We start from the raw sequence: 23,252 nt of genomic DNA on the forward strand, positions 1-23,252 counted from the left end.
AGGCACAGTACCCGGCACTTGCTGGGGGCCTCCTGGGCATAGGCCACCGTACTGGGCAGTGTGCGAGCTTCAGGCAGCGGCCTGGGCTCAGGAACTGAAGACCTCAGAACTCAGAACTAAAGAGATAAGACAGGTTGGAAACTGAGCTCCGCCACTTCCTGGCCACGTGGCCCCAGGCAAGTTATACCCTTCCCCTGGCCTCAGTCTTCCAACTGTGTGATGAGGAAAGTGGTCCCAACTTTGGGGTTAGTACAACACAGGGTAGAGATAATGTGAGTGAGGTACCCATAAGAGCACACAATGGGCACTCACCACATGGTTGATGTGTTCGGCGGTGGTGTCTGCTGGACTGCTGATTAGCATGACTGTACAACCACATGTTATGCACGTTTCTTGGTATGAATCCATGTGCTTTGAAATCAGGACTTCTGGATGGGCTGCAGGCTGCACCCAGGACCAGGGGTTTGGGCTGAAGTGCTGGAGAGGGAGGAATCTCTCACTCAGAGCGGTTGATCCTTCCCCATCTGCCTTTTGGCCGGTCAGTCATTCATCCACCCCTGGCACTGCCCTCTTCTGAGATGTTCCTTCCTGGGGTTCCAATTAAGTTGTTACCTTGTAGCTATAAATTCATGAGATTTCCTCTCTGGCACTCACTGAGAACACGGCAGCTCTTCCTCATATGGGGTCTTGTTTAATCCTTTCAGCAAGGCAGCATGGCAGATTTGTGTGCTCTCACTTTACAGATGAGAGGATTGGGGATCAGGGAGGTCAAGTAACATGCCCAAGGTCACGGAGTGAGAAGTGACAGTGCCAGGACTCAAACCCAGGTCTCTGGCTCCAAAGCTCTGCACTTTGCCTACTTCACAGTTTTGCTGAGAGGCATCATTTCTGTGTGCATTTCTGTGCCTTCAACGACAGCACTACAGAAAGAACTACAACGTTCTCTGAGGTTAGCCCCCACCCTACAGAGACACCCCTTCTCCCGCTTCCCCAGGGCCACTAAGCCTCTAAGTGGCTTCCAGAGGGGAATCCTGGCTCAGGGGTGCTTGGAGGGTTCTCTGCATTCCCTAGGGTGGTCAGTTAGGGCATCAGAGGGGACTTCCCACAACTCAAAGACTTGAATTTTCATTCATTCCCAGTGTGTTGGGGAGAATTTGGAAAAAGAGAGCGAAGGAGGAAAGGGGCAGAGAGTGTGAAAAGAGGGAGGAAGCAGCACCCCGGTCTCGCCTGCCTTGGGACCACCTGGGGAACATCAGAGGCATGATTCATGTTCTGGGAAATCCAGCTCAGCTCACCTGGGAGGCTCCCCAGCCGATGACCCCTCCAGCCCAGGCCCTGCCAGGCTTGTGGCCTAACAGCGTCAAATGGGAGAAGAGAAACGGCAGCTGAGAGAACACTCCGTGTTAGAACAAACAGCTGGCGACAAACGTCTATGTAATTGGAATGCCAGAAAAAATAAATTGCATCCATTTTTATGACTAGTTGGGAATTTGATGGTGGTTTCCCACCCACCCCCCTTTCCCCAGCATAGATGGCCTCCGTGGGCTTTGAAAGCAGATGGTATTTAACTTAATAACTGGACCAGGGGGGAATTGAAGATGTGAGACTACCAACCTTCCCCCAACCCCACCTCCATGTGAGAGGCAGGACAGGGAGCGGTAGGAGCTAGGGTGCACGTCTCTCAGTGGTTAGGTGACCTCAGCAATCCTCGGGCTCAGAGAGCCCCAGACTCATCATCTGCGCATCAGACCAACACTGGTTCCCCGCCTCCAGGGTTGGTGAGAGGAGCCCAAAAAGTGATACCCAGGAAGCACCAAGCACATGCCTGGCACACAGTCCCCACTCTCTGAACATCAGGTGTTGCCAGTGTTCTTGGGTGAGCTGCACTGGGGCCCCAATAGTCTCTAGGAGTGACTTTCAAATCTTTGTGACATGTCCATGACGGCATAAGAGAAGTAACACAGGGGTCATCACTAAAGCAGAAAGACGGCTGAGGTGGGCTTCTCAAGGGCCTGATAAATCATTTAAGACAGCTCCTCACTTTTCAGTGGAGACGAGGCCTCAGCGGGGCTGACAATGTACATGGCAAGTGGGAACAAAGCTGGGACAGTGCCCCTTGGTGGGCACCCTGGAGCCACAGGTGGGACCGGATCCAGGCAGGGTGTGGCTCTGGAGACTCCACCTCCCACAGTCCACAGAAGGGGCTGGCGCCAGGGGATCCTGTCCCAGGCCTGGGCTCAGCTGTCCAGACAGAATGGGGCCCCTCCTACACACCCTCAGCTTACGCCAAACCCTCTTCCACCGACAAAATCCAATATGCCTGTCATCTTGTCCCTGGCACCAAAGCTACAGGGGTCTGCAACCAAGATGTTCTTCCAAAGAAGAGCCAGGCCATACTAGGGACCTGCCTCCCATCCCCAGAAAGCGGTAAGGAAAAGAGGGATGACACCGGCCTGGCGAAGCTGCACTGGTGCAATTGACACCTCTGGTTTTAGATCACCCAAAGGGCCAAGAGCAAACTTCCCAGCCCTGGAGACCCAGCCTTCCGGGCCCTGGCACACACGGCTGCAGGCACACGGCCTGGGGGTCTCACTTGCTGGCCAGGCCTCTGGCACAGCCCTCAACTCAGCACATTGTGGTTCATCTTATCTCCCGTGCCAAACCGGGGCCTTTGAGCAACTTCAGGGCAGTAACTTACTGCCCATTTATTGCCAGGGCTCAAAATACGCTATCAATTTGAGTAGCTGTTGTTGTGGTTACTAATATACTACTTGGTGGCTTAAAATCATTAGAAGAGGATGCCCTGGTTTGTGCACAGTCAGTGCTTTCCTATTCCGTAGCTCTGGGATGGCCCACCCGGCCCAGGTGCAGAAGAACAGTTCTGCCTCCTCCTCGTCTTCCTCTTTCCCCTCCTCCTTCTCAGAAGCTCCCAGGAATTGCTGCTTTAAAAACAGGAGCTGCGGAAACATGGCTCGGAGCCAGGTGCTTAACGTGCATTATCTCTGGCTGCAGCTGAGTCAGAACTGAACTCCCCAGAGCGCTTCCACGCCTCCTGCCCGTCTCTCTGCTGGGTGGCCTTTGACATGGGCCTCTGTACTACTACTGGGGCTTCCAAATGGGGCTCCAAATCCTCAAAGTCATGATCTCTGGGGTCCAGAAGGTGAGGATTCACTGGTCAAGGAATGCAGGTCCCCAATCTCCTGCCGAGAAGGGCTGAGATGGGTGGAAGGATGAACCTGGGCTCGGAGAGGGAGCCAAGCACCCTTTAAATATCCTTCTTAATGCTGACCTGGACCGACAGGGCAGCTCACTGGGGTGTGAGGGACCTCAGAGGACACTGAGCTCAACCTCCCAAGTGGGCATCTTGAAGGAGGGTCGCCCAGCCTCTTGAACGCATTAGCTCTGAGGTAGCAGTCCCTGCGTGGGACAGTTCAAATGGCCTCCAATCACACCAGCGATGACCACCGCCATCACAGCTGCTAAGGCAGGCATCTGCCCGCGGCCTCACAGCCTTTGATCCAAATGTTGCTCCCAGCCTCCTGCAGCCCTGCCTGACTGGCCCATCAGCAGGTGCTCCTCTGTCCTAAGGCTTGAAACCCCAGTTCACATGCAACTGAGTTTCCAGGAGGGCGACTGTGAGGCTGTGGGCCAGCATGCACCTCCTCAGCAACTCCTTTACCAGGCAGGCTTCCACAGCCACAGACACGTGGGGCAGCAAGCATGGCTCATTTCGGGTAGAAAGGGCTGGGAAGCAAGTAGCCCTGAGGTGGTCATCCCATTTTCCAGAGAGGAACAGCAAGGGACTCCAGCAGCCCCAAGTGGCTGTGAGAGGGACAGTGGCCTAAAGTGAGGTGGAAGGGCCCCACAGAGAAACTGCACACTCGTGATATCATTCAGACACTAACTGGGCCCACGCTCCTGTCCCAGAGCCATCTCCAAGATGATGCCAAGAGGCAAGCCCCAGGGTGGTGGCCCAGGGACTGTGTGCTAATCCAGATCCTGTGTGGTAGGGACTCCAACCCCCCACCCCGTGACCCAGACAAGGCAGAGCAGGGTGTTGGATGAAAGGCTCGAGTTCTCACCCCTCTCCCACCCTCCTGTGCCCCTGCAGGACTCTGAGCAATCTCCCCCGCCCTCCTGGGTCCCCTCCGCAGTCCACAGCTTCCTGATGGCCCCTGATGGCTGGAGACTTATGTTAGGGGCAAAAATTCTTTGGTTTGCTTTTCCTTGTTCTCACCCTAACCACTCCTGGTTCCCAAATCCTCTAGACCAAGGAGTGTTCAGTTGCTGCTTGATGGTTGCGACAATATGGTAAATTATTTTGTACCTGCATTGTGCCTGGCGCATAGAGGGCACTCAATAGCTGTTTATGGAAGGAAGGAAGGAAGGAAGGAAGGAAGGAAGGAAGGAAGGAAGGAAGGAAGGAAAAAAGGGAGGGAGGGAGGGAAGGGAGGGTAGGAAGGAAAAGGGAAGGGAGGAGTGGGGAGGGGAGGAGGATGCGAATACCAAGGAGTGCTTCGAGATTCCCATCTCTTGCTTGGGGACCCCTGCAGTGGTCACATGTCCAATGGGAGGGTGGACACCTGCTGAAGAGGGTGGAGGGTGGGGAAGAGGGGCTCTTCCTCCCAGCACCTACTGTAAGTTCCTGGGCTTCCCCTGGACCCTGCCTGGCTGCCAGGCTGTGGTGTGGCTGGACCGAGCGCTGCGAGCAGTCGGTGCCGTCAGTCACCTCTTCCCAAAAACTCTTAACCACGTACAATCTGCTGTTAGACTTTTGCAAGTCTTCTCATAGAAACAGTCCCACACATGAGGAAAGAATATTTGTTGGTTCAGTTGCCCTGGGGGTTGGTTCCCCAAACAGAATATCTGTAAATGGAGGTGAGGCCTCAGAGGCCCAGGCTGGGAGACCACAAAAGGAAGAAAATACAACTGGTGAGGTTCCACATGCAACTCGAAAGCCAGGACATGTCTAAAGATGTGCTCCTCATTCAGGCCATCTCAAGCCCCCAGACAAAAAGGAAGGACAAGGGACCCCAGGAGGCAGGGAAATGCCCCTCCGGGGCTCCAGGCCCACTCTGTGTCAGCACCCACAACTCCTTCCAGAGCAGGACATCTGCTGAGAAGACCAGCCAAGGCCAGCTATGCTGGGCTTCAGTGTGAGGCCACACATCCCCACCAAGGGAGCAGAGAAAGAGGGCGACAGCATGAGCCAGACTGCTCAGAGAGACAGACAGGCAGGGTGACAGCTAGCGATTATGGCAGCGAAAGCATCGGTGCCCAGAGGTGGGATGCAGGGGCCCACCTGAAAGGGGTGCCTGGGAGCTCAAGGGCTCCAGCCACTCCAGGGGTCCCAAGCTGGGGAAGAATCTGGGAGATGCTCACACTTGCAAAGTCTGCCGGGTCAAATCCTGGTTGTCCAGATAAAACTATGGAAGGGGCTGGTTTGGGAATGGCTGGAATTATGAACACCGGCCCCCATGGGGAGACGCAGGGCCAGCCAGGGCTCCCTGAGTGGTTTCATATGAGAAATGTGTCACCACGAATATCATGTGAGTCTATGAGACCGTGAAGGTCATTAGGGCAAAGACATACAGACCCCACCTCCCAGAGTCCCAGCTGGGGGAGGAGGTCACCAGCTGGGAAAGACTAGAGCAGGAGGCAGGAAGTGCCCTCAGGCCTAGGCCGGGTATGAGGGAGGGAGCGTGGAGAGGAAAGAGACACATTCCTACCCTGGAACTTCCATCTCGACCCCCAAAATCCCCCTCCAGGGCAATTTCATCACATCAAGTTCAGAGCTCAAGCATTTTGAGGACTCGTTACCCTGAGGGCAGCAACCATGCAGACCCCACCCTCGCTCTCCTGCAGTGACTCTCATCTTCATAGTGGCCCATGAGTGACTACTTCCACTGTCCCCACTTATCAACAAGAAAACTGAGGCGGAAGAGGCTAAGCAAAGGGTGCAGGATGGCGCACCTGGCGGGTGGTAAGCCAGGACTTGAACCCAGGGCTCTGCGATGCTCTTAACCACAACCTGTAGCCTCAGGTAGAGAACTCGACTCTCCACAATGGGGAGGCTGGACCAGGCCCAGAGGGTGTCTAGGATGTGTTAGATTTGAGGTGATTTCAGTGGAAGCCAGAAGCTCAGCTGGCTCTGTTGGGCCTCTCCACCCGACTTGTCCCTCTTTCCTCGCCAGCCAGGCTTCCAGCCTCCTCCCAGCCCAGGACCCCGCTCGGATCAGGGAACCTGGGAAGGCAGGAAGGAAGGGCCTCCACGCTGCACTTCTGGGTGAAGAAGAGGGCGCGGGGGAAGGGCAGTGAGGGGCTGAGATGGAGACAGGGCGCCTGCCCACTCTGCCCATCCACACCTCCAGACCGCCTGAATGCCAGGGGAAGTTCACCAAGAGTTTACAAACCTCCTTTGTCACCGAGCGCTGCAGGAGCCATCAATCACGCCCTAATTTACCAGTGTCACTTTCCAGAGGAAAGCCGCCCCGAGCCGCCAGTGGCGCTTCCTCTCTCACCCACTTGATGAGGATTTTGTCTAATTGGTCCGAGTTAAAGCACTCCCAAGAATGCAACGTGCAGTTACCGTGGCAGCGGCGGCGGGGAGCCCTGAGGAGGTGCCACGACCCTCCCGGGCATGAGCCTGGAGTCTGTGGGGGACCTCTGGGAAACCCAGAGAACCCATCAAGGGGCCTACTGAAAAGGGGTCTGGAGAGGAATGTCAGGGATGGGGGGAGGGGCAGGCCAGGAAGGAAGGAGGCAGGGTGAAGAATGGATGGAGGATGACAGGGTCCCGCCCTCAACCTCGCCCTCAAGGCGGGCCAGGCTTCTTGCCTCACAGACGTAGACTGGGTCCCACTCTCTGTTTCTCCCCTCCCCCAAGCCATGTGGGAACAGAGATCCGGAGGGCTGCACTAAGCCTTGCTCAGCAGTGACCCTTGACTGGGAATGCCCGGAGCTTTGGCCATCTGGGGACCTGTATCTACGCGCCCAACACCTTTCCTCCTACACACATTTCCCCAACCGCATCAGGCTTCATACAAGCTGTTCCCTCTGCCTCGGATGCTGTTCCCTCTTTCATCTGTCTGGTAACCTGGTTGTCTTGCTGGTCCCAGCTCAAACACCACTTACACTGAGATGCCCTTTCAAACTCCTGTGGGCAGGAGGGTAACTCTGTCTCCCTTCTACCTGGTCTTCCCCAGGGGTCCTGCCCTCACCTACTTTACAGGAGGGTCTCTCTGACCATCTTGTGAGCTGCATGGGGACTGAGACCATATGTTTGTCATCTTTATACCCCTGCCCAGTGTGCTCGGCACATGGTTGGGGCTCCGTCAATCTCTCCAGGTTGAATGAATGAATGACCATCACCCCCCTTAATACATAGCCTCAGATAACCCACAGGCCAAGTCACCGTCCCAAAACCTGCCAAAGGACTCTCCTGGGCTGTCACCCTGCTCAGGGGAATCTTGTCCCAGTATGACATTTATCGGGGGCCAACCAGGGAATTCAGCACCAGATCACCTAAGGTCAGGAAGGGGCTTTAGAGATCAACGGTCCTCTTCATTTAAGTGAGGAGCAAACCTGGGCCCGGAGACCCTGGGTGATTGTCCGAGGTCACCCAGCAGCCAGTTACCAGGAGTAGGGACACACCTATCATTCCAGGGATTTGAGGAGCCCTGAAGCTGAAGTAACTCCCAGCAAATCTCCAAGAGCTGATCTCTCTGGCCCCTTCAGAATTCTGGGCACATGCAGGGCACCCCCAAGTTCCTGTCTCTGCCTCCCCCATGCTCCCCAGAGGCTACCCCCACAAGGCTGGCGCATACCTTGCGCTTTTTGGCACGTCCCTCGGCCTGCAGGGTGCGGGTGCAGCGCTGCACACACTCGGAGAAGCTGAGGTTGCTGTGGTCGGCACTGTAGTCAAGGTCAGCCAGACGCGCCAGGGACAGGATGTAGTTACAGGCGATCCTCAAGATGGCCAGTTTGGACAGCTTCTGCCCATATGAGTAGCACGGCACCTGAGGGGAGAAGGCATCAGGAAGGGCTGCAGGGTCGCAGTGCCCAGCCTGGGAGGCATGGGAAGTGACCTGGCTATGGTGTATCTGGGCCCTCTACCCTGATCTTATGATATGCTCTACACACACACACACACACACACACACACACACACACACGCCTCAGCTCATCCGCTCTGAGATACACCCACATTCCCATTTTGCTGGGGAAGAAACAGGTTCAGCTCATGCCTGCCTGCCAGTCAGTCTGAATGGAAGCTCAGTGAATTTCCACGACCACCACAGAGCTCTGCCCTCCACCCTCCTGAGCAGGAATCTCTCTGAGAGAACAGGCATTTTGTTTTTTCAGCTCTGATGTTCCATTCATTCATTCAGTAACACTTGTTTTGCTGGGCACTTGGGTAGTGTGACAATGAATGACTTGATTCCTGCTTAAGAGAACTTTCACTTGAGTGAGATTATAATGTCATGCTTGGGACTCTGGGGACACGCAGGAAGGAAAGTGTCAGTGCTCAGCTGGAAAGACACAAACATGGTTGGTTTTCATTTTTTTTTAATCTTTTTCTCTGTTCCCTCAGGACTTGGGGTGCTGCTGGGCAGACAACAGTGGCGTAATACATACTCATGGCACTGAACAAACTTGACACATTTGTCAATGATTCATTACCAACTAGCTCCTCACGAATTGCACACGGATCTGTATGGGGTGAAAGATGGAGCCTCTGATTTTTTAAATATCCTGCTCCAGAAAATCAAACACCATATATTCTCACTCATAGGCGGGTGTTGAACAATGAGAACACATGGACACAGGGAGGGGAGCACTACATACTGGGGTCCATTGGGGGAAATGGGGGAGGGCGGGGGGGTGGGGAGGTGGGAAGAGATAGCATGGGGAGAAATGACAGATACAGGTGAGGGGACGGAAGGCAGCAAAGCACACTGCCATGTGTGTACCTATGCAACAATCTTGCATGTTCTTCACATGTACCCCAAAACCTAAAATGCAATTAAAAAAAAAAGAAAAAAAAATATCCTGCTCCATCAATATTCATGCTTGCATGAGCAAAAAGCTCCAAAGACTGCAGCATACTTAAACAGAGTTCTGTCTTGAAACCTGCAAATAGCTCCACGAAATCAACCTGACAGATACTAACTAACAGACCCTATGTTCCTATAATGCACTATTCACCTAAAGGGCTAAAAACCCAGCAACCGTGGCTCCCAGTTTTCTCCTCGCTATGGCTCTTCATGATCTACACGTGGCATCCATATCACTGATGAACCCTGTCCTACAGCGGGTGGGACGGCACATTTAATGAGCCCTCGAAATACGCCAAGCACTCCTCCAGGCCAGTGATTCTCACCCAGGGATGGTTTTGTCCCTCAGGGTACAGTTGGCAATCTCTGGAGACATTCCTGCTTTTCACCGCAGGGGAGTGGGGGCATTGCAGGGACGGAGGTGGGGACGTGGCTAAACAGCCTACAGCGTACAGTATCCCACAGTGCCCCCACAACAGAGAATTACCTGCCCTCAGTGTCCATGGTGCCAAGGACGGAAATCCCTATTCCAGAGTCTGGAGGAAAAGCATGAACAAGACAGTCACCCCAGCCTGGGGACCCTAACACATCACCCACTTTGATCTTACTTTAAACCTCACTGCGTCCAACAGCTTTCCCTGAACTCCCCACCTCTACCCTATACCAGGAAGGACAGCTTGCCCTTCATAGGGCCCTAATAGCACCCCGTCTGGCCGTAACTGCCCACACTCTGGCACTTTAGTGGTCAGTCTCCCTGTGAACTGTGGGTGGAAGGCCCACGTCTGCAGAGCCTAGCACAGGTCCTGCCCATAACAGGCCCTCAAAAGGGTTTGTTGATTGAGGCAATGAGCGAACAAATAAATGATCTCCCTCTGGATCTTCACTCCAGAATATTTTGAACTGGGCTCAAACACCTTTCCTCTCTCTGATGATGAAGATGTAGCTATTTGGCATAAAGCTAAGCACATGTACCTTTTTGTTAGCTGGGTTCGACTCCTGGCTCTAGCTTTGTCCAGCTGTAAGACTCTGGGCAAGGGACAGAATCTTTCTGAGCCTCGTTTCCTTGCCGTATCGGGAACAGGACTGACCTCACAAGGTGGTAAGGATTAAATGAGATGATGCATGCATTGCATAAAGTAAGGCCTGATAGAGGTCTGTGAACGTATTATGGTTGGTTTTGCAGAAGGTCCTCAAAGTTGGGCTCCAGAGCAGGTGAGGAGCCAGGACATGTGCCTGTACCACCCTCCACCCTCTGGGGGTACCTAGACTCGGAAACCCAGAGAGGGAGAGGAAGGCGACAGAGAAAACCAACTCCCATGCTTTCCACCCCTCACCCTATCTCCCACTCCCAGCCCTGGACGCAGCTCCAAACCCATCCCAGAAATGCTGGCAGAACAATGCACTTTGCTCGTTCCCAGCCAGAGTCCAGGGAATCCTGCTTTATCAGCCTGAACAAATAAACAAGGTCTGGCAGTCCTGGGGCAGGGAAGGGGGTCTCAGGGCCCGGCCAGCACTGCTACCTCCTCTTCACCCCAGGGAGGGTGTGGCAGCCTGGGGGAGGCTCTGGAGACTGGGTACAGCTCTATGACACAGTCCTCAGCACTGCCTTCACACACAGGCCATGCCAGGAGTTTTAAAGGCCCAGCTCTTTGAGCCCTTGGCCTGTAAGAGCTGGGCTTCCAGGAGGGAGCAGGGATTTTGGAAGGGATCTGTACACCGTGATCCAGGGTCACTGTGGGACCACAAAGCAACAGCTGAGGCCAAGGCCAACCTAGGGGCTCCCATGCCAGGTTCTGGGCCAGTTCTGTCCTAGATACGTTTCTTGCCTATTGTTTCTGTCAAGTTCCAGGTCGAACAAGAAGAAACCCATGCATTGAGCTCTTGCATATCTGACACTGCAATAGCTATTTACAGGTAGTGTTAGCCCACTTAAAACCTTCCCCACCATCTGTACACACAAAAACAGAGAGGTGACATATTGGGCCCCAGATCACTCATCTGACTGACACCAGGCACATGGCCAGTAGGCTCTCTCAGCTCCCACCACACCAGAGGTGGCCATATCCGGGACACTGAAGGCCTCTTTCAGGTTGTTCACCTCTCCTCCTCCCCCACCCACATGGGCAGTTCCTCACCACCTGGCCAATTCCAGATCCTCCTGGCGCCCATGCCCCAGGATGCAGCCCCTCAGCTCCCAACAGCCCAGCTCAGAGGCACCCCAGCCTGGGCTTTCACCACAAAGTGAGAATCTACCACCCATTCTGGCTCTGGAATGTCAAGATAGGGTGGAAAGAGCTGCTCTGAATTCCAGGCACTTACAAGCAGTGTGACTTTGCGAAGTGCCTTCACGCCTTAGAGCCCTCATTTCCTCATCTGGAAAGTTGGGGTATGCAGCTCACAGGGCTTCGAGGACTATGTCGAATAACTCCCACCAGAGTCTGAGCAGCACGGATTCCCTGCGACTGCTGGGCCCGGGCCACCTTGTGGTTATTATGATCTATTAAGGCCGGCCAGAGGGTGACCATTTCAAATACGATGTCCGTATTCATCTTTTAAGCAGCCCAATGGGGTAGAAATGATCACTTCCACTTTACGGCAAAGCATGTGACTGTCAGGCATGTAGGAATTTCCTGGATCTCTCAGCTGGTGAGCGATGAGCTGGGTTTTGAACTGGTGGCTTAGCTGGACTCTTTCCAGTTAGCCAGCAGGAACTGCCTGGGGATCTGAGTAAGTGTCAATAGCTTAAGGTGGGGAGGTAGGCAGCCCACCCTCCTGAGCTGGGGATGGAGAGTCCTGGGCTGATGATGCCATGAGATCCCTCTTAGAGCATCCACAGCAAGGCCCAGAGCCCACCCACCACCATGGCCTACAGAGGTCTCCACAGCAGCTGTCTGCTCACCCTGGTCAGGGGACACAGGCCAAAGGAGGAGGCAGAGTTACCTGGCTCCCACTCCCGACAGACTGCCCAACTACCAGGAAAGTAAAAGGATCTGCCTTGCGCTCATTCCAAAAGGATTTTTCAACTTTGAAGGAATAGACTTCGGAATTTTCACAAGGTCCCATATGCCCCCAAAACCTTCCACCCAACCTACCCTAAGCTGGACCCAGTTCCAGCAAGCAAAAAAAAAAAAAAAAAACATGAAGAGCACTGACGTGGGAGCCCGAGGGCCTGGCTCTACCCCTGGCCATCCACGTGATCTTAGACAGGTCCATAAGCTTACAGGACCATAAGCTTACAGGACTAGTGAAACGGGCATTAAAACACCTGCTACCTCATAATGAGATCACAGGTGCAAATGTGGGAAAGCTTCCCAAAGAAACAATGCCGAGAACCTACCAGAGAATGCAGAAAAAGTCTCAAAGCCCTCCACACTCTTGCTTCTATGCCGACTCTGGCCCACCCTTCAGACCCAGCCCAAGACGCCCTCCTGGAAGCCCATAGGGCTCCAGCAGCACTACGCCCACTACACACAGACGAGCATCAGATTCCACTGAAATGATCATCTGATGGTCTTGTGTCAGTGAGCTCTGGATTCCCGATGTGAAGCCACTCTACCCAGAGCTGTTCAGTGTCCTTCCCACAGTCTATCTAAACAGGTCCTTTAAAATCCCGACCTCACTGGGCCGGGCGCGGTGGCTCACGCGTGTAATCCCAGCACTTTGGGAGGCCGAGGCAGGTGGATCACAAGATCAGGAGTTTGAGACCAGCCTGGCCAACATAGTGAAACCCTGTCTCTACTAAAAATACAAAAAATTAGCCCGTTGTGGTGGTAGGCACCTGTAATCCCAGCTACTCAGGAGGAGAAGGCAGGAGAATCACGTAAACCTGGAAGGTGGAGGGTGCAGTGAGCTGAGATTGTGCCACTACACTCCAGCCTGGGCTGCAGTGTGAGACTCTGACTCAAAAAAAAAAAAACCTCCCAACCTCCTGCACAGCCAGCAGGCTGGACCCTGAGAACCTGAGTCTGGGTGGTTAAGTGCTATGGCTCCAGGGCCAGACAGGCTTGAGTACAGATCCTGGTCGCTCTGTGGCCTAGAGCAATCTGCTTCACCTCTCCATAAATGCCTTCATCTGTAACATGGGAAGACAGCACTTCATACCCCCCACAGCAGGCTCAGGTCAGGCCTCACTCAGTGCAGGAGCAGCCGCCCTGGTGACTGTGGACACGATGGAACATGAGGAAGACCTTTGCCATCCTTACCTATCTGTCCGCAGGGAGCCCCTAGTGCAAGCAGGCCTGTCCCTCATTGGCTGAGGGGATGGCGCGCAGGCTTCTCTGCACCCCCCATGTCCCCCTTGCACTCTGTGGAGTTTAAGAGTGAGGAATGTGCTGGGGCACGATTCCCACACCTCCTCCAGGGCCACCCTGAGTTCACTCGATGAGGACCCCCTGGGAGGCTCCAGGGGCAGCAGGGGAGGTGGCCGGGGCCCCAGCTGCTTGGCACGTCTCAGTGGAGATGACCACGGCAGAACTTGGGGCCCCACACTGCCTTCCATTGCAGCCATCCTCCATCAGTGCTGAGGGGCTTTGAGGGAAGAGAGGAAACCCACATGCACTCCAGATGCCCCAAGGGTGGGCACAGCTTGTGAGACAGAAGGTCCTGCCACTCTGGCCCCTTCCCTCACCACCCCACAAGGCCAGCCTTTCCCTTTGACCCCTCCCACCTGGCAGGAAGCAGCCCCACTCCCGGGCCAGGCCAGCTGTGCACACATGGCCTTCACAGGAGGCGGCAGGGAGGGCTCTGGTGCAGCTGCACTGGTGGCATGTACTGCGGCCTGACCATCTGCCCCACACCATCCAGCCCAGACTGGGAGGCCTCTCTCCCACCTGCACCTCCCCACCTGCGGCCATGCAGCCACCCTCCCTGCTCCTTTCCTGGTTGAGAGGACAGTGGATTATGACACAGTGGGAGCCTGTCTGGCTTCCTCATGCTGAGGGTGGATGGCGCCAGGACATTAGACAGGCTGAGGAGCAGAGCCATCAGGAGTCAAGGCCCTGAGAGTCCAACTCAAGCTCCGCAGCAGCAGCAGCGGCACATAGCTCCGCACTGCTGCGAGGCACCGCCACCCTGGAGTCTTGCCAAGGTAGGGTGTAGCACAAAACCCACAAGGCCATGTGCAGTGGCAAAAGACTGGGACAACTTACATAAGCTCTCTGAACCTCAGTGTACCATCCGTGAAACAGGGCAGGGACTGTGATCATGACAATATGTATTTCATTAAATGAACTAAGATATATAACATGCTTAGAACCGTGCCCGGCACAAAGTAAGCATGTGATAAATGCTAGTTTCTCTGATAGTTATTAAAACGATTAAAGAATTCTTATTGCTTCCTCTGTCGAGAGCTTTGCCCAGCCCTAAGGAACTTGGAGCTGCGTAAGAAATGGTCACTGCTCTGGCTGTGCGTGGTGGCTCATGCCTTTAATTCTACCACTTTGGGAGGCCAAGGCAGGTGGATCACCTGAGCTCAGGAGTTAGAGACCAGCCTGGGCAACATGCTGAAATCCCATCCCTACTAAAATACAAAAAAATTAGCCAGGCGTGGTGGTGTGCACCTGTAATCCCAGCTACTCAGGAGGCTGAGGCAGGAGAATTGCTTGAACCCAGAAGGTGGAGGCTGCAGTGAGCCAAGATTGCACCACTGCACTCCAGCCTGGGTGACAGAGAGAGACTCTGTCTTGAAGGAAGGAAGGAAGGAAGGAAGGAAGGAAGGAAGGAAGGAAGGAAGGAAGGAAGGAAGGAAGGAAAGGAGGGAAGGAGGTAGGGAGGGAGGGAAGGAAGGGAGAAAGAGAAAGAGAGAGAGAAGAAAGGAAGGAGGGAAGGAAGGAAGGAGAGAGAGAGAGAAAGGAAAGAAAGGAAAGGAAGAAAGAAAAGAAGAAAGGAAGGAAGGAAGGAAGGAAAGAAATGTTCACTGTTCTTATAGGCCTCCTTCTTTCCTCATTTGCTCTTCTCAACACTGTGGATGAGATCAGCAATATTACCATTTTACAGCTTCGGCAACTGAGGCCCACAGAGGGCCAGTGACTTGTCCACGGCCACACAGAAGGCATGCAGAGGAGACACAACTCGATGCCCGGCCTCCAGGTTCCCAGGTCAGTGCATCTTTCATGGTTCCAGGAAGCCACTCAGAAGAACGAAGCTCCAGGCCAGAGACACGATCCCAGAGCCCAACTCACTGCCACACTGGCCAAGGCCCCATTTCAGGCAGAGCTGAACTCCTGCCTTTTGTCACTTTCCAAGGGCCCATTTCAAATAGGCCCGAGGCTAGCTCCAGAGCTACAGCTCATCTGGATTGGGGGCGGGGGTGGGGAGTACATTTTATGGAGAAGACTGAGGCCCAGAGGAAGAAGAGGCTTCTCCAGAACACAGGACTTCCTCCATTGAATGGGTGCCATGGTGGTGAGGGGAACATGGTGAGTGTGGCCTTGGCCCCTGGCTGTATGACCAGAAATGTCCTAGCCTTATTTCTTCCCTTCCCAGCTAACAGAGAGGTGCCACTATGGCCTGGCAGCCTTTCTAGGGAAGGGACGGAATGGCTGGGGCAAGGAGGAAACCAACAGGAACAGGCACTTCTGTGACCGTGCATTTGTGTGTGCTTTTGAGCACGTGCAAGGAGCGTGTGTGTGTGTACCTACATGAGTGTTTGCATTGCATACATATTCTCTCCCTGAGAGGGCATGGGGTTTGCCTTCTGCCTAGACACGCTGAACTTGTCCTCTTTATAGAGAACTTCCCGAGGGAACGGGGGGAGTAAAAGGAGACCAGGGGCCAGGCGCAGTGGCTCAAGCCTGTAACCCCAGTACTTTGGGAGGCCGAGGCGGGTGGATCACGAGGTCAGGAGATGGAGACCATCCCGGTCAACATGGTGAAACCCCATCTCTACTAATAAAATACAAAAAGTTAGCTGGGCATGGTGGCGCGTGCCTGTAATCCCAGCTGCTCAGGAGGCTGAGGCAGGAGAATTGCCTGAACCCAGGAGGCGGAGGTTGCGGTGAGCCGAGATCGCGCCATTGCACTCCAGCCTGGGTAACAAGAGCGAAACTCCATCTCAAAAAAAAGAAAAGAAAAGAAAAGAAAAAAGGAGGCCAGGATGAACAATCTCATTTCAGAGGGTTGGCCAAGTGTACACCCGGCCTTGATTGTTAACAAACATCCCGCTGGGGGCTGGGGGGAGCACTCGATGCTGATGCAGATGGCACTGAGGGAAGCATTTGGCCAGAGGGCATTCCAGAAACTGCTGTCATCTTTCCTAACCCACTAGGTGATCTGGGACAAGTCTTCCATCTCTGGGGCTCAGGGTTCCATACTATAAAGTGAGTTAATCCAATTTTGACAGGGATGTTGTTTAGATCAAATGAGATGGAATCGATTGTTGAAGTAAAAGCCAGTGGGCACGTGAGATGTAACAGAACACTCAGATGAGTATTCTCTCAGCACACAGAGAGGCAGCAGAGGGCAGAAGGGCCCAGAACCAGCAGTCAAAGGCCCTGGGTGCCAGCCCCGACCTGTTATTCACCAACTGTGAGGCTCTGGGTACATGCCTCCCCAGTCTAGGGGGGGCTTCCCTAGTGGCAAGGTGGGCAAGTGGACAGGCATCTCTGCCCTTCTGTTATCCTTCTGTCCCGGAGAGTGCACTGCAGGATCCCCCAAGCACTGCCACCCCTACTCAGCAATGCAGGCTCAGAGCTGCTGGCTCAGGGTAGGACTGACTGCTCCACTGGGCCCACTGCCCAGGGTTCCAGCTAGTGTGGCTGAGGGCAGAGGCTCAGCCTGATCTCTGACAGCCACCCGACCCCCGCCCCCACCCCACCTCACTCACCACTTTCCCCAAGCCCAAGCAAGACACTTTTGCTCAAAGGTCATAGGGCCTCTTTCCCCCAGGGATTCAATTTCCTTTCCATGGGTAGACACAGGCACTACTGCTCCACCCCACCCCAACCAACAGGAGGAAGAGGAGAGTGATCCAAAAACAAGATCATGGTTTCTGAAATGTTTTGTTGCTGGCTAAAACCCAGAGAAGTTGAGCAAAATTCCTGGAGTCACACAGCAAGTCAGCTGTAGAGCATGCAAAAAATAAAACAAAACAAAATAAAACAAAACAAAAAGACACACACTTTGAATTAGCCACATCTACCCTAGCCCCTCTCTGAGCCCTGTGTCGGGTGGGAGAGAACTCACCACCTCCTTCCTAGAGCCCCTTCTCACCAAGAAAATAAGAAGCCTAGAAGCCCTAGCCAGTGCCAATCTTGCCTAAAGTGGAATTGTAACCTGTCCCGCCCCACCATGGGTAATTCTTGGGTTAAGCATTCTTCTTCTACCTGCTCAGGGTCACTGTCTGGTGAGGGCAGCCCTCACCAGCCCCAAACTAAAAAGTCCCCAACTCACCCCAGAACTAGGCTCTGAAGATGCTCCAGAGAAAATCCCCCAACTAGGCGCTCCCCCCAGCACGGTTGCCTGCTTCACCACAGGATGAAAGGAAGGGATCTCAGGGAAAGACTCCCACCAGCTCATTCCTGAGGCCACCCCTGGGGATAAGGCACAGGCTTGTAGTGAGGGTTCTTGAGGATGCCAGGGCAAGGGGTGCATAGCCCGTTAGCAACCTGAATGTTTGGGGCATCACTGCTGGGAGCTGGGGGCTGAAGAGGGGCTGACAAGCTCCCCCGGACTGCCCCGCCGCAGCGTTCCTGGCCTCACCACCACCAACAGGGAGCCAAGACCCCGACCATGCCAAATGCCTAGAGAAGGGTCGCCCCCTTTCTCCCGCGACCAAGACAGTTTCCCACATTTCCCCTCTCCACTCCGCACCGAGCCCAGGGGACTCCGGCAGGCAACTACTAGCTGCCATAAAAGTGAACTATGAAGGCTGAAGTCAGACGCGCAGACAGCGTTACCCCCGAGGCGGGGGTTGAGGGCGGGCCTGGGGGGTGCTGTGCTCGGGCCAGAGATCTCCAACCTTTTATCTCCACTTTGAAAACTATGATCCATACCAACGTTGTGGCAAAATCACTGCCCCAGGGCTGCCCACATCTGTCTGGGCCCCCCAGGGTCGGACCGGGCTAGGCAGCTTGCCCCTTAAACACACCTCTATCCTAGCCCGGCCATTCGCCCACCCATTCCGGCAATGGTTCCCGTGCGCAGTGAGGGCATGCGGCGGGGAGCGGGTACCTGCTTCCTGAGCGCCTCGAAGGCTGCGCTGATGGTGTGTACCCGCGTCCGCTCCCTGGCGTTCGCCAGGAGCCTCCGGGTCTGCTGCAGGGCTTTGATCTCCGAGGAGGCGGCAGTCGCTTCGCCCGGTCGTTTCCTAGGCGACGCGGAGGAATCCGGGTGGTTATTGTAAATTACGTGTGAAATTGACGAGTAGGAACTTTCCCCGGGGCGCGCGGGGGGCGCGGGGCGCACTGTGGACTCCGGGGGCGCTGGCGGCGCTGCGGGCGCGGACGGCGTGGGGCGCGCGGGCGGTGCGCACAGCAAGATGCGGGGACGCAGACCCGGCTCTCGGAAAGGCTGTGGCTCTGGGCCCCCAGGTGCCAGGCTCTGGGGCACAGGAGGCGGTGGCGGCGGCGTCGTGGGGAGTCCTGGCCCCACTGCGCCCAGGGCGAAGCCGCGTTTCCGCGCGTCAGAGACCTCAGGCGCCCGGGAGCCCCCGCGCTCCCCGGCTGTGTCCGCGCCCCCTCTTGGAGGAACGGCCGGCGCCACTGGGGCTGGCACCGGCACCGGGACCGGGACCGGCTGCAGCCGATGGGTCCTGTCCCGCAGCCCGTTGGTGGCGACGGCGCGGGGCTCGGGCGCTTCCAAGTCCAATCGGAAAGTTTTATAGCCGTTTGCGCGCCGCGCCGGCTCCTTGCCTTTCCGCTTGAGCTTCTTGAGGCCGTTCAGCTCCTTCACACACACGGTCTTCCACGGCCCGTCCTCGAGGACCGGGATGTGCTTCATGGCGCGGGCGGCGCGCGAGGCAGGGGCGTGGGGCTGCCCGGGCCGCCGCCGCGCTCAGCGCCGAGGAGTCTCTGGCTCTCCCCCTTCGCCCGCCTCCCCCTCCCTCTCTCCCTTTCTCCCCCTCGCCCGGGGCAGCTGCGCCGCCGGCTCCGCGAAGCCGCCGGGCTGTCCGTTCCCGGAGCGCTCAGAGTGTCATCTGAAGTCGCTGCCGCCTTGCCAGCATTTCTGGAGAACGCCCGCTGCGCTCCATCTGTGTTTGTTTAGCCTCAGTTTACACAGAAGCCCAGTTCGCGAGATCAGTCAGCGCCGCCGCCCGGAGAGGAGGCAGCTCCCGCCGCCACCGCCTCCCCAGCCCCGGCCGCCCGAGCCGCGAGCGCCTTTAAAGAAACAGGAAGCATTTTTCAAAACAGCTGGGCCGCCGGCCGCCTCCTTTGTCCGCTTGCTCCCTGCCTCCCCCCACCCCCATCCCCTCGGCCCAGAACCTGCCTCCTCCGGCTCTCCCTCCCCGCCCCTACTCAAGTCTGGGGCGCTTCTGGGTTCCCAGAGGGCCATCCGCTCCTGCACAGCCGCCCCAAGCACGTGATTTAGGGGCCCCTTGGCCTTTCCCCAAATCACAGCGGGGCCTTCTCTCCCCGGCCTCGTCGGCCTCTCGGTAACACAGCTCCGACCTGGCCCACCCGGTACCTTCCCGCCGGTGCCTCCGCCCCAACTCGCCAAGCAAAAGAAAACGGGGGGGAGCGGGGACTTCGGCTGGGGGCTGACGGGGAAGGGGGAACTCCAGAGTTGCCCGACCCTCACCCGCGCGGCGCAGCAGCCCAGTCCACTCTCACTTGCTGGAGCGGGAAAGCAAATGGAGCAGAGGGCTTAAGACAGGGAAACTGAATCTCCGAAAGCTCCAAAGTCACACCGCAAGTCACAGAGGGAGAGGAGGGTGGAAGCTTCGGATTTAGGCAGACCTAACGTCTGTGAGCCTCTGCAGTCACCTCACACCAGGCGCCCTGCTAAGCCTGGATTTACTCAATCTATGAAATTAGAAATTCGGAAAACATCAACGTCTAAGTCACAACATTGCTCTGAGGAAGGTAAAGCACCAGGCACATAGGAAGGGGTAGTCAAATGGGAGCTGTGGTTGTGACTATTATTATTATTTATCGGGGCAAAATAGCTCCTTGAGGCAGATTTCCTGGGCTCAAACCCCAGTTCTGCCACTCACTGTGTGACATTGGGAAAGTCACTTAACCTCTCTGTGCCTCCCTTTCCCCGCCTGTAAAACGAGGGTCATAATCATACTTTCCCGCCGGCCAGGCGGCTGTGAAGAGCATGTATGCACAGGGTAATCAGAGCAGTGCCTGGCACCAGGCGGGAGCTTGGCAGATGCCCATGTTTATTGACAAGGGGCAGAGATCTACCCCCCAGACCCTCAGTCCTCTGTGTCACTCCACTGGAGATTCTGGAAAGAAGAGATCCAACTGGTAGGCCCTTCACTCGTCCTCACTAGAGGACCACCTCCTAGCTGCTCCCTTCTGAGGCTCAGAACAGGACTTCACTCCTTGCTGGTCCCTTTTCTGTGGCTGTTGCTTCTTAAGAAAGTTGGGCACTAAAAGCCAGCAAGGTGGTTTGGGAGAAGATGGACCCTTGACGCTGGCCTTGAACTCTGATGAAAACACAAAGGCTCACACTGGAGTGCCTCTCTCCTCCAAGAGAGAATGTCTAGGGGTGGAGGAGGCAGGTGGCAGGGTGGCCTGAAGCATGTGAGGTGCTGGGAGGTGGGATGGGGGTCTGAGCAAAGCTTCAGGGACAGGAACATGGAGCTGGGCTGGGAGCCCTGGTTGGGCCTTGGCTTTTCGACTCTGGAGCCCCATGGCTATAAGCAAGACATTTCCTCCTACCAGGCTCTTCTTTTCTGTTTTTGAGGATATTTCTGTCCAGCCAACTTCTCAGGGTAGCTGAGAAAGGACAAAGCGATCATGAATGTCAAAGGACTTTGACATAAAGATTCAAACATACATACACACACACACACACACACACACACACACACACTAAGGCACATGGTTTTCTGAATAGAGTAAATGCAAAATCTCATTTTCCCACCAAGGTAGGTGCCAGCATCATAAAGCATGTGTTCCAAGACCCCCTTCCCAGGACACCCGCGTTTTTCTGCACCTTATCTCTGTCCTGGAGACCAAGGGTGTGCCCCCAGAGAGGAGCCCTCATTCTCCTGTCATTTCCCTGCTCAACCTCAAACCCTAAAGTCCTGGCCTTTGCTCCCAGGTCTCCCCTTTGCAAAGCACACTCTTCCTCACCCTTTGATGACCGGCTCCAGCCCTGCTCCTCCTGTGAACCTTCCCTGCTTACCACAGCCTCCAGTTGTTCTTGCTGACCTCTGTGCATGCTTGCTCGTAAGTCCTGCTGCAACTTAACCTCCGCTGCAGCCCTTTTGGAACTCCCGGGCTTGTGCATTCCTCAAAGGCGCACTCTTGTCTTCCTCCCTGTCTCTAAAGCCTGGTGCTCAGGAAGCCTCTGATAAGGACTAACAGCCCTTGTGCCCTTTACAGTCTTGTCTGCAGACTCAATCCTCCTGTGCATCCAGCTAGTCAGTGGCAGAGACGGAGGAAAAGCGATGCCCCTTCTACAGAGCTGCTCAGGCACTCTCTGAGCTTCAGTATCTTCCTCTGTAAAATGGGGTGAATGACATCGTGCCTCACAGGGCTGTGAGGACTCACAGGCTGCATGTGCAGCATTTGGCATGATGCTTAGAGTCTAGGGAATGGTAACCTGGGGCATCCTGGGTTAGCCAACTGCCCAGGCTCCCTTGCATCCCAGACTTGGGTGTAGTTGAAGACTGGGGTGCCCATGGCCAGTTAGGGGATGTGAGAATTCTCTAGCAGGATTGAATTTTGTCCATAAAGAGGCCAAGCTGTGTCTGGGAAAAATCATATCTTGGTTGAATACCAAGGGATCCACTCATACTGATCCTGAGCCCTGTGCCAATTTCCCCCAAATAGAGGAGAAGGTCACTGAGATCCCATGGGGCAGAAGGAGGGGAAGGGATTGGATAGGAATGACCAGCCACGCAGGGTGGAGGTAGAGCCGGGCTGCAAGCCAGGCTACAGGCCAGACAGGCTCCTTCCCCTCACCATGCTGCCTCTCCGCTGGCCAAATGCCAGGGCCACAGATTTGGAAAAAGGCAAGTCCAGAGGGACCTTCACGTTGCCATGTACCAGCTGTGTGACCGTAGGCAGCTCCCTGACCTCTCTGAGCCTCTGTTTACTATCTGGGCATCATTTCATGAGTCTTGAGATGAAATGGTGTGTGCGGGAACAGGCGGCAAATTATAAAGAGGCCAATTAACTTAGAGTCTCCGCCATTGCCCTTGTCAGTCTGCCAGGTTGCAGACCTTCCGGGTCCAAGCTGGCTGTCCACACGTCACCAGCCGAAGGGTCAAACCTGTCTCCCTTCCCAGGGCTCTCACTTCTGCCTTCCTCAGCCTTGCTGAAAATTGGGGCAGAGACCAGCTGGGCAGCGCCCCCTGGTGGTATCTTACTCAGGACTGCGCACAACACTGCGGTCTCTCTGTGAGGAATTTCTTGCCCATTGTGGTGGCCCTGTAATGACAGAAATGTGGATTTCACGAATTCACAGACTTTCCAGGATAAAAAGGCTCCCAAGGCTCCAGGTGGCTCTACCCACGCCTTTGGATGGGTCAATGCAGACAACACTCTATGTCCTTCATTAAAAACATCTCCCACTGAATTAACCGTTTGAGGTGACCCTGGGAGGGAGTGATGTTGTCACTGGAAGATTCCGTACCCCTTGGGTGGCTGGCCAAGGGAAAAGGAATAAAGATAAAAAGGGAAGGAAAGGCAAGAGCTTAGGGGTCAGGCCACTGGGAGCAGTTGCTAGAAAGCCAGGCAATCACAATTCTTTAATACAGCGCATACAAACTCTATCTCACTAATCCTTATCATCATCCAGAGAAGTAAACCCACTCTACAGATAAGAAGACTGAGGCTCCTAGTTGGGGAAGAGGAAACCTTGCCAACAGAAAGAACAGTAGTGGGATTTGAACCCAAGCCAACTGACTCCAAAACCCAAGCTCTGAACCGCTGTGTCTGCTGCCACCTGAGAGCTCAGTGTCTAGCATCTGGGAGGTGATAACTGGCCCACCTGTGAGGCTGGTCCGTGTCAGCCAGTTCTCTTTGCTGTGCTGCCAGCCTGGTGGGCTTCCTGCTGTCCACCTCTCAGCTGGAGCCACTG

The 23,252-nt window shown here is 55.2% G+C and overlaps 1 protein-coding gene across 2 annotated transcripts in view; it reads right to left on the reverse strand.

Moving 5' to 3' along the window:
• ATOH8 (atonal bHLH transcription factor 8) overlaps positions 1-19,454 on the reverse strand; it is a 38,352-nt gene extending 18,898 nt beyond the window's left edge. The window contains exons 1-3 of one of the 2 annotated variants that reach the window (XM_074397396.1): positions 18,225-19,454; positions 7,827-8,018; positions 313-477 (exon numbers count right to left, since the gene is read on the reverse strand). In XM_074397396.1, the coding sequence (XP_074253497.1) occupies positions 313-477; positions 7,827-8,018; positions 18,225-18,992 (1,125 nt within the window). In that variant the 5' untranslated portion in view covers positions 18,993-19,454. The remainder of the gene's footprint in view (positions 1-312; positions 478-7,826; positions 8,019-18,224) is intronic. The other variant, XM_039461098.2, reaches the window with a different exon arrangement.
• Positions 19,455-23,252: the final 3,798 nt, after the last annotated feature.

This window comes from Saimiri boliviensis, chromosome 1, assembly GCF_048565385.1.
Source record: "Saimiri boliviensis isolate mSaiBol1 chromosome 1, mSaiBol1.pri, whole genome shotgun sequence".
In the NCBI taxonomy this organism is placed as follows: domain Eukaryota; kingdom Metazoa; phylum Chordata; class Mammalia; order Primates; family Cebidae; genus Saimiri; species Saimiri boliviensis.